Source organism: Neodiprion pinetum, chromosome 6, assembly GCF_021155775.2.
Source record: "Neodiprion pinetum isolate iyNeoPine1 chromosome 6, iyNeoPine1.2, whole genome shotgun sequence".
Classification (NCBI taxonomy): domain Eukaryota; kingdom Metazoa; phylum Arthropoda; class Insecta; order Hymenoptera; family Diprionidae; genus Neodiprion; species Neodiprion pinetum.
In genome coordinates this window covers 28,440,723-28,451,479 of record NC_060237.1, presented here as the reverse complement: position 1 = coordinate 28,451,479, position 10,757 = coordinate 28,440,723, and the positions used below count along the sequence as shown (strand labels likewise).

The 10,757-nt window shown below is 40.8% G+C and overlaps 3 protein-coding genes across 4 annotated transcripts in view; 1 reads left to right on the top strand and 2 right to left on the bottom strand.

Moving 5' to 3' along the window:
* LOC124222077 (nucleoside diphosphate kinase homolog 5) overlaps window positions 1–10,757 on the top strand; it is a 193,799-nt gene that overhangs the window by 63,188 nt on the left and 119,854 nt on the right. The gene's annotated exons all lie outside the window — the stretch shown is intronic.
* crim (QVR superfamily protein crim) lies at window positions 1,497–4,947 on the bottom strand. 2 transcript variants are annotated; one of them, XM_046632679.2, is made up of 3 exons: window positions 4,723–4,947; window positions 3,496–3,630; window positions 1,497–3,412 (listed from the first exon to the last, which is right to left on the bottom strand). In XM_046632679.2, exons 1-3 carry the CDS (start codon window positions 4,910–4,912, stop codon window positions 3,135–3,137), a joined length of 603 nt encoding a protein of 200 aa, XP_046488635.1. In that variant the 5' UTR covers window positions 4,913–4,947; the 3' UTR covers window positions 1,497–3,134. The 2 variants fall into 2 exon arrangements, with proteins under 2 accessions (XP_046488635.1, XP_046488636.1); XM_046632680.2 differs by lacking the exon at window positions 4,723–4,947 and adding an exon at window positions 3,786–4,003.
* Window positions 6,126–9,614, bottom strand: Ho (heme oxygenase). Its single transcript, XM_046632676.2, has 3 exons — window positions 9,072–9,614; window positions 8,257–8,455; window positions 6,126–8,151 (listed from the first exon to the last, which is right to left on the bottom strand). The coding sequence occupies exons 1-3, from the start codon at window positions 9,172–9,174 to the stop codon at window positions 7,716–7,718; spliced, it is 738 nt and encodes a 245-aa protein (XP_046488632.1). The 5' UTR covers window positions 9,175–9,614; the 3' UTR covers window positions 6,126–7,715.

Genomic DNA, 10,757 nt, shown 5'->3' with positions numbered 1-10,757 from the left:
AAGCAGCCCCGGACTTATTTATCATACATGCGAAAGCTGCTGGAGGGGGTTGAATCGAGGGGGATGAAACGAAACTGCGTCGAATAGCGCCTAGACCAAAATAATAGAGACATCCTTTGGCGCCACGACGTCGGCCCTCTATCGATTACAATTTGAGATGACGTTATGTCTGTGTCTGTGCGTGTGTGTGAACATGACGTACAAAATATACTTGCATACATCCGCGCGGTGAAAATACACTCTGCAAATACGCGCAAAAAACATTCCTAGACTTTCGCCGGTTTTGGTCCACTCGAATCGACTCATTGTGAGACTTTAATGGCGACACGGGGCCGGAGGATCTGCGGGATGAAATTTTTTTTTTTTTTTTGCAATTGTTCGAGTTGCGCAAAATTGTGTGCAATTCGAGGTACGACAAGGAATTATTACGAATCCTTAATTTCTATGTGATCAATTAGAATGTACCTATGCCTACAATTCACCCGGCAATCGTAAATTGTCATTTGAATATTTCAGTTCGTTTGCCGCGTCACTTTTGTGCTAATATACACGTGTACGTATCCAGCACTATGCAATTATCGAATTGTAATAGCCAGTCAGTCAGTTTGAATCGCGCGTTATTAGTCCACGTCTATTATGGAAGAGGGTATGTATACTTTATCTATACGTGTAACGCGTACACCTACAGTTGGCGAAGTTTCGATAATTTGATCGATATTTCTAGATACAGGGAGACGCAAATCGATACACCTCTTCACCTTGTACATAAATGCACGAGTGGGATATGAAGAATTGGCGCGTGAATAATTATCGTATAGAAGACTAAAATAAATAGGTGATTGATACAAGAATTCGGGCAAAGGATAAGCCTGTCGCTTTTTTGCTTTTTCCGTAAATTTGCCTCATTCTAATTTCTCCCTTCTACGTTCTACTTGGAAATTGGTCAGTGTTGGCAAAAGTATTGTAAGCGTGCCTCGTCGACGTAGGTATACAATATTAACGGCATACATATCGAGCGCAAAGTATAAGGTCCGAGAACTGGGACACTGGGAGACACGATTTTACTTTTTGGATGATCGCCAAAACCGCATAGACTATATATTATATAAACAGTTATACTACGTTTGTCTGTATACAGAATTGATCCTCCGATGCTAGAGTAAAATAACAGATTTTAGAGCGAACGTGATCGCGGTTATCCATTCGGTATAATTTATGCAATTTATACGTTATACCTGAACAGTGTTTTCCTTTGGATTGAAATGAAAATATTTTTCTATTCATTTAAAAAATTCTTCTTTCACTTCGCGCGAAAGTTTGGTAAACTTACACAATATGCACTCTGAATATACGTGCGATGTAGGGCTTTGCAAGATTCTTAATGAAAAGGCGGATTATCCAGTTAGTTCTGTTTTAATGATGTCACGCGGCAATGAGAACGACGCTCTTTCCTCTAACGAACGTGAAATTTGCATTTTTTCAGTGCATCGTCCACCCAGAAACTGCACCGCAAGTACTTTTTCAAGCTGCACAGTCACCCCGATCTGTGAAAAAGAATTCTGCAAGTCTAATACTTTCTTGATAGCTTGTTTGAAAACAAATTTTTACTTCGCAATATCTCGCCCTTGTGACTTACATCGGAAAGCTGAAAAACATGCACGCGAACGATCTTTCAGGCTTACCCGGTATAAAGTCAGACGAACATTACTATTTATTGGACGGTATAAGTAATAATTCAGTAGGTAGTATGGAACGTGCGCCGGGTACATTGCCATTGGCTTTCATTCTTCAAGAGCCTAGAGGTTTATGGATCTGAATTTCGGGGCTGTGGATCCTCGTCGAATACATCGATAACATACCGACCGTGCAATTTTTATACCAATCGTAATAACTTGATGAGAGTTTGATGATAAAAATGAGAAACGGGAAAATGACGCTGAAGAACAGATGTGTTTGTGATTTAATCACCTCTACTATCGTTTATTATATCTTACAGTAGTTGAGAACACAATTTGGAGTGAAAAAATATGTAATTTTATAAAAATCGATGACTATGATACCAGGGCGTTTCTAGAACGCATTCAGATCTATGCATATTGAATGTTTGTCGTCGATGTAGACACTTTCACTGCTACAGTGATAAAATCCTTTCATTTACATAGATACAATAAATATACTACAATTATGCTTATGTACTACTCAGATTCTTATGGAGTATATACAAAATAACGTAAGCTATAAAGATTTAATACAAAATGTGTTAAACTGGGAATATTTTATGGACGGAGAGTACAGTAGATCCCTTCGAATGTTAGTTGTCATGTGACAAAAGGCACTTTAAACTAATTCAGGTTTCTTTTACTTAGTCACTATTATTATAAAACAAAGTATAATCTTACTTAGTAGCTTGAGTATAAAATACTACGGACGGCAATTGTTGACAGTCGAAATTGATTATATTAATTACTGCAAGGTAGTCTAACCAAGACTCTATATTTAAAACGGAAAAAAAAAAAAAAAAAAAAAAAAAAAAAAAAAAAAATGGAAAGGTATCATTAACGAAGGTTAGTTCGAATGCTGGACATTATGGGATAGTTGGTTTGTATCCGCACGACGGAAGCGACGGTGAATTATATTATATTTTAAATGATAAACTGAAAACTGGATGGAGTTTTAACGATAATTACGATTGGGCAACGCGTGTGTGTGTGTGATCAATGAGAAAGAAAGAAAAAAGGAAAAAAAAAAATATTGAACAAAAAGAGGAAGGCAAGAAAAACACAAAAAATGATTAACATAATTAACCAATTAATTAATTGTGATTTTCAACAATGTCATAGTAGAGAATTTATTCACACGGGTCGAGATATGCGTAGGTTTAAACAGACAGAATTTTACTCTTACGGTTGGTAACGGTCTCCCCACGTAAACAAAGAATCTGGATGTATGCGTTGTTTTTTTTCCCCGCGACATTTTAATTTTATTTGTGATTGATTTTTATTTTAGTCTAGTAGTCTATTTATTTAGTTTAGTAGTCTAACCAAGACTCTATAGAAGGTCAATTTCCGACTTGTTTAGCGTGATCGTATCATAGTCGTAATAAAAAAAATTTCTTACAAGAGCTGCATCTAAACTTATATCAAGCCTCTCGCGAAATAAATCAGGGCCAGTAAACTGACAGAGATTGTGAGACCGGCAGCTCCGTTGCATCTGTGATCAAAGTAGCAGAAACACCACGTCACCTCGTCGTAATAATCCCTGTGTATATCCAGCTGAGTAATGGAGTTATTAACGTAATGTCCGAGTCTGACATCCTTCGCAGCTGGCCTACAGCCCTCGTACTTGTCGGCGGGTATGTCGGTCCTGAATCCGCGTACCGAACTCAGACATTCCCTGGTCAGAATCGTGTCGGCTGAAAATCGAACGATTGTTAGATTCTACGTCTAGCTCGATATTTTATCTAATTGGTTTTTACGATAAAACAAAAAAGCAGACCTCCTTTCCTCTCGATGATCTTCACACACTTGTCGTCGTACTCGGGGCAGGTTTCCCCCCAGTACCAAAGCCAGTTCAAAGGTGTTCCGCATCCTGGGCTGTTGCTGTTGCACCTGTAGCAGTACAACGCGTTTCCTGTAGAACAATTAATTCGTTTATTTGGACAGAAATAAGGGAAAAGAGGCGAATTAAACGGTAAAAATTATCCACGGATACCTCACTTGAGTCACCGTGCAATCAGCACTCGCACCTGTTTGACAAGTTTTAATTAACGCAAGCTTGATAATTACCTTCAACCGCGATCAGCGCCAGGACGGCAAGAGTAATCACGTTACGGTTACTCATAATTCGCCGAGAGTTCGTGTAAATTTAAATCTGAATTTGCTAAAGCCTGGGTCAAATCAACAAACACGCCACACCCTACCAACTATGAACCCCAGTTATTGTTGTGAATCGCACGACGCTCCCAGCCCGCTGGCAGTCATAGAGGTATTAGAACAGAGACGGTGAACTATGGACTCTGGTGCGAGTGCGAGTGGAAGCGTCTCTCTACTAGAAAGAGAGGGAAGGTGAAAGTTGGCTGCCCTTTTCTCTCTACTGACGCATGCGCACTACTATCAGAAACATCCGAGCGGTGAGGTCGGTGAGCGACAGCAGCAGGTTAGATTGTATAATTTGTTTACACATGAAACGTTTCGGAGGGTTATGTTTGGCAAATATTTGAGAGTATTAAAATTTTCGTGCTTTCTACAAAAGGCTGGTAGTTTGATACCAAGTTCTCGTGCTTCATCTTTGAAAGAGCACAACTGCGCATGCGCCACTCAAGAGAGAACGAATGGTAAACAGCTTTTATTCTCGCGTCTTTCTAGTCGGGGGAGACTTTCAGAGCCGTCAACGCCTTGTTTATTCTTATATCTCTGTGCCGGCAGTTCTCCGGTAGCGCTGTCTGCCGCTTCGTTATCAAAAATCACCTCACTCGCTTCCTATCCGTCGTTGTCAACGAGGTTTCGTTCGGTTACCTTTTTCTACTTATATCAGTACCTTTTTCTCTCTTCTAACGCCTCAAACCAGCCGCGACTCTACCCTGTCGATAATAAAGACCGCTATACCTGTATCGGTGTATGCGTCGGATTTCGAGCTAAAATGGGTTTCGCAAGCTTTGATCGAAGATTGTAAATAAGCAGCCGAATCGCTAACACGGTTTTTTATGGCCCCAAGCCCACTTACCTGCCGAGTACTGGTCACGAAAATTTGTCCAGGGTAACCGTTTTCGAATTGTTCCTTTGAACCTCGTGACTCTTGAAAACAACCGCACAGCTTTGATATATTCCAAATCGCGTCGACTCGTTGCACACTGAACATGATTTATTGCACCGTATTGTCGAATTCTACGAACCAACTGCTCTGCGTTGAACATAATACTTACGGTATGGAATACCTGGGGAATGAAGGAGAGACAAACACCGGCCCGGGTAACGCTGGATGTTTATCGACCTCATAATCGGCTTATCTGCTTGATTTCAGCCCCAAGTTGTTCGTTTCGATGACCTCAACGACGCGGTTTGTTTACTGTAATTTAAATCTACGATCTGACTGTAATTTCGAACTGTGGTCAGGAACGGTAGGTTTTACATATTCAGTTGTGATGAACAAACTCAACTTCTGTGACAGTGATGAAGGTTTTGAACGTAAGCTGACGTGTCAAGTTAATTTCAAAGCCGTGAAATTATTTGTGTGTTCGAATTTCGAAATATAATCGGTGCAGAAGCAACGCACTTGTAGCGCGAGTGATCGTCTCAATGTTGTGTCTTTGTGAATATTCAATATACGCAAAAAAATGTACAAAGTCTATTTAAATCCTCGCCTTAATATCACATGCGTTAAATCAATCAGTGTGCGAAGTAAAAAAGTGTGAACTGTGAAGTGAAAAAAGCTGTGAGGATGGACGTATATCAACACCTTAGAGACAACACGATGAAGCTGCAGTTGCAGTGGAACGAAATGTGTTGTCATCCTGCAGGCGTTAAGCGGCCGGTAAGTCTCAGACTGTTACAAAATTTTCTACATTTTGCCGAATGGTTTTTATCGTTCGTAGAATGTTCGTTGAACATGTATACGTGTATACCGCATGTATTCTTTTCGGCTGTGTAGGCAAAATTGAAGTTTACCTGAACGAAAATAGCGAATCTGTAGCCTATTGCCGATGTTAAAATTGTTTAAGCAATTCACCGTGCACGAACTAATCTCTTTGCGCATTATTTTCGTATCAAGAACAACATTCGTCCTACGTTTTGAACAAGGCGAGAATTTATGGAGTATGCACAGATGCATTTCTTTTCGCAAGTAACTCGCATTAGGCATATTGCGATTTTCCTTATCAAGCCCCGTACTTTTGCTTTGCATGTTTCAATACTTTCGTGCGACTTTCACACGAATTCCGGAAATTCTTTGGAATTGTATCCACTCGTGGACTTGATGCTCCAGAATATTAAGAATAATACAGAGTGACTTTTTTCGCGACGCGCGCAATCGCGAATAATTATACATATATGATACTTCGTAACCGCGAAATAAATTTTGTTCAAGACTTCAGTCCGATCAGGGTACAATGCAGAAAAATAAGAAATATGTATTATTATTGTCAGTGTGTTGGAATTTATTTACAAGAAAATTCACAGAGCATTACAATAAATGACATATTGAGATTTGTTATACGTCGAATAAATTTTAATTAAAAATTTGATTACCCTACTACGACTAAGTGTGATCTACGATATTTTTTATTCTTCATTATTCATTAAACCTCGCATTTTTGATTACGAACGGTATTCACCTATATAATAAATAGAACTTTATCTTTGGATGGATAGTCAGTTACGAAAAATGACAAAAAGAATATTGCGAATGGAGAATTCTTCGTGTAAGCATTTTTTATTTCAATTCTTACTCGATATGATGGCGTAAAATTTGATGACGAATAATTGATATTATTTCAACGCGTTCAGAGCTGCTTCGCACGTATGAATTAAGACATAGATAAGTAGATAATATGTTTCTCTTAGACAATCCGTTGTATGCCTTAAGAGATTCGATAAAAATGTGGCAAAATAATTTCTGAGGCTGGCGGTATGCAATAATTTAAATACACATGCATCTATGCCATAGAAACATTTACCGATTACTGCACAAGAAAAATTCTCAACGTTCGATTTATCATGAACTAACAAGCTGCATAAACCAAACGCGTAGCGACAAGCGAATACTTATCAAGTATATTATCGATAAAATATTGTTGTCTGAAAATTAGTTCGCCAACTTCTTACCACGCATATGTTTATATGTTTACAAGTATTTTTCAATAATCTTCACCTTACGTCACATTCTAAATAGTTGAGCAAATATATTAAGTTTTCTTGATTTTATTTTTAATGATATTTGATTCCTTGTTTCTGTCAAAATATATAATATTCAGTGCTGTGAATGTGATGATTAAAAGGGGACGAGTTCACTTTAAGTTATATTCAAGCTATATGATAAATGTCGCGTATCCTACTGTAACCGGTTCTGAATTTTAAAAGGGATTAATGACTTAGATAAGAGGTAATATTAAAATAACTCCGTGGTATCCAGCGGCTTACCAGGTTTCCAAACCAGTCTCTGCAAATCGAAAAGCTAAAATTTCTTAGTTTTCGGACTCGTAATTTGAAGATTTTCATATTTCTCCACTCTTTGCTCCTCGTTTAAAATTTGTTCATTGTTAATGATTGGAATCGTAATTGTTAATCGTCACTGCACCAGTTGGACACCTTGGAGTTTGTAAATCTTAAAACTACTATCACAAAATTTACGAAAAGATGTGATGCTCTATCTTCAGACTTTCTAATTAACGGTGAATTCTCGCATTATGACCTACTAAATATTACTTACACATATACTCGCAACTTACGAAACTATAACGTGACGTTATAACGCACGGTATAAGGTATTAAATTTTGAAAACTTTCTCGTCAAGATTTTATGCATTGTATAAATAAATTATTAAATAACTTGTCGTTAATATTATCATATATAATATACATATATACATTTACACGTGTATATACGTAAGTGTATGTATATGTACATGTATATACATGTCTTCTCACGACCAGTTTAATACAACCCACGACGACAGTTCGATAAAAAAAGAGAAATAAAAAAGCAAAAAACAGATTCGATACCTACTTGAAGAGAACGAAGAATATGAATAGTAAAAAAACGAAAATGCTTACGAAGTAGATTACTTTCTTGATAACGACTGGACCCGCACCTCTAACACTCCTTATTATTTCGTTGTTCAATGCGTATACAGTCTTACTTTCTTCTATCAATTTATTCTTTGTGTCTTCGTCAAGGGTATCCGCGATGTCGTTCATCGTGTTACGCAGGTCGCGTTTAAGCTGAAACACGTTATATTCGCCAAAATCCGTAACGCAGTCACCCCCCATTGGCACGTCTTTGAACGGCGAAAGTTTTCTCATGAGCTGCCTCTTCTTTCGCAGTATTATACCTCCGCTCAGCAAACCCATGTACAAATGGTATATGTACGCCATCAGCTGATTCGGATCCGCGTCCTCGAGCTGTCTTAAGCGCATCAGGTACTTCACCACGCTGTCCCTAAATCGGCATAAAATTGAAAGCTCGTTATAACAACGTTGTTCGTGATCTCATCACCCTCATTCAACTTGACTGAATTCTTTTTTCCCCCTCTTCTACTCGTACCTCGGGGTGTAATTCTTCATCCAGCCTTTGCCGAGGTAGTATTCCAGGTCCAATTCAAAAGCCTCGGTCCTTTGGAGACCGGGAAGCCTAAGGGAGCCAACTTTCGTGTTCTTTAACCTGATCATTGCTCCTTCCAAATATCGAAAAACCTCGTAGAATACCAACAAGCCATCCGCCCATACGCCACTGTCGGAAAATGCTGTGGAGAACATGAGCACGTATTATTTTTGTAACGCACTTTGAAGAGCGTTGTTTTTCTTTCTCCCTAACGATATATTTACTAGATTATCGTGCTAGCTATACGTATACCGAACAGTTAAAAATAAACAGACTCTAGCTCTACGCTGAGAATTAGTCATGCAAATCTAATCTCCATAAGAACTGCACGAAGTCGTAATATCGTGACTTTTGCGTCATTAATTATAATAATCTAAACAAGTTTCTCGGATCTTTTTTCTTTTCTTCAACTGTTGCAAATACGTGCGCTTATCATTAAACGAATGAAAAACTTTTTGACACCGCGAATAATACCCCGGTGAATGATTGATTTCAATGACCATTCGAAATTGATTCACGTTATCGAACACGTCTTATGAACAGTATTAACGAGACCCGATGAATTCGTTACTCCCGCAATTGGTACACGCCCACTCTTTTACACTACCGAGTGCGAGATAATCTAATTTGAGGTTCAGCCTGTATTGCGGGTCGAAGTTGAAAGTTGATAAGCTGAGAGCATCAATGAGACTATTGTCAAATTGTCAACAAGACTGTCGATCGTGAGGTAGCCATATAAGACCAGTTGATTCGCTCACCAAATGCAAGCTTCGCGTTAACGAGCGCGTCGCTCACTGCATGGATGTCTCTGGTGGCCTTCCGCATCTTCTTGCAGAATGTGTCTTCCTCGGGTTCCCCCATAGCCGCAGGTTCGTCTCGCTCCCCTTACCGGTTGAAAAAGGCGATGTTGGATCACGAAGTTACGATCACCGCGAACGTTTAAGGCATAAGTGACACTGCCAGTTCTCCATGCGTGTGCGTGGGTAGGTATAACAGGGGCGGCCTTCCGACGCCAAATGGTCAATGTTTTTCGTAGTCACGTGGACCGCTAGAGGTTGAAACTTTCGCCGCAAGATGTCGTGGCGGAATATTACGCAGTACAAACGTCACGTGATCCCTCAGTCGGAACCGGTGCCAAGGGATCATCAGTGCGACGGCGTATCTCGCTTTTGCCCTGCGTCGATCGATTTGGGGAACGTCGAAAAAGGGTGCTGAACACCGTGTAAACCACCTCATGGAACCCTGATGGTACGGGAGGCAAAGTTTCGTGTCGAGCGCGCAAGGGGCATCAATAATACAGCCAATGGAGGCGAGCGCCGAAGCCCGCGGGCCAATTAGACCGGTCTCTTTGGGTTTCTCCAATTTTTCATCCGGTATCGTACTGCGACGGTTTTGGCGCGCATCACGCCGCGTCCGAGGTTTGGCGCTCCGTCGTCCAGGGAATCCGTGCGGACCGCAAGATGTCTGGTAGTCGCGCAAGGTATCAGGCGACCAGGAACCCCGAGGAACCTTCAATTCCGGTCTCGCCTAGACGGGGAGGAACCGACGATGCCGAATGCCATTCGTCAAAACCTACGCGAAAACCAAAGCGAGTGTTATACCTACATGCACTCTACCAATGGGGCTTTTTGCAAGCTGAGATACGAGACAATAATAGCTCGAATAAAAGAAGAAAGCAGAAAACAAACGAGTGAAGAAGAATATGTGAAGTTCCATGGATCAATGAATGGGCATTCGAGTTATCGCTTGCGGGTTGACAAACTACCAAGGAATTCTACCGACCATCGGTCATGAACTGGCGCTTGAACCTAATTACGATCCACAGATGTCTCGCGATGCATGATTTGTCAGTGCATAAACACGTCGACCGTTAATCATGATCGTTCGATTATTACGGCTTTTTGCTTTAATTTTCTGCCCGATTACGCGGTCAGCTGTAAAGGGTTTATAACGATATACTTCAGTCGACGGTAATGAAGGTCATCTGCCTCAGTGAATTTCGGCACATCGCGGCTCGACATTAGCGCACTAAAAAATCCGTCACTGGGAGAGGAGACTTTGGCTGTCGGTTCATGGTATCGAGGTGACCCTTTTTGGTAGGGATCGAATCCGATCTTGTCGTGAAATTGAAAGGGTTGTCGGATCGCCGCTGCACCGTTAATGCGCACAGACCCGCGTGGAAGGAAGTCGGAAGGTCGTAAACGGCGCCTCGCCATCCGGCGGCTCTACGTGGATTCGTGGCAACCCAGATCTACTGGCATCGTTAAATTGAGTGTTGAGGTCGTTGACGTCCGGCAAAGGGCCTTGCTGTGTCCCCTGGCCGGGTCACAGTCGAGTCTTTCGTTCGTAGGAGAACATGTCCCGCCATAGCAACGTTGGCACGTGGCAACGCGGCACCGTAACGGGGGAGAGACACGTGACCAGCCTCCATCGACGTGATGTCA

Coding starts and splice junctions, on each gene's coding strand:
- crim (XM_046632679.2), bottom strand. CDS start 4,912: ATGTTCAACGCAGAGCAGTTGGTTCGTAGAATTCGACAATACGGTGCA. Junction 3,631..4,722: donor TCGTGACCAGTACTCGGCAG/GTAAGTGGGCTT, acceptor ATTGTTCTACAG/GAAACGCGTTGTACTGCTAC. Junction 3,413..3,495: donor GATCATCGAGAGGAAAGGAG/GTCTGCTTTTTT, acceptor TTCGATTTTCAG/CCGACACGATTCTGACCAGG.
- Ho (XM_046632676.2), bottom strand. CDS start 9,174: ATGGGGGAACCCGAGGAAGACACATTCTGCAAGAAGATGCGGAAGGCC. Junction 8,456..9,071: donor TAACGCGAAGCTTGCATTTG/GTGAGCGAATCA, acceptor TGTTCTCCACAG/CATTTTCCGACAGTGGCGTA. Junction 8,152..8,256: donor ATGAAGAATTACACCCCGAG/GTACGAGTAGAA, acceptor ATGCCGATTTAG/GGACAGCGTGGTGAAGTACC.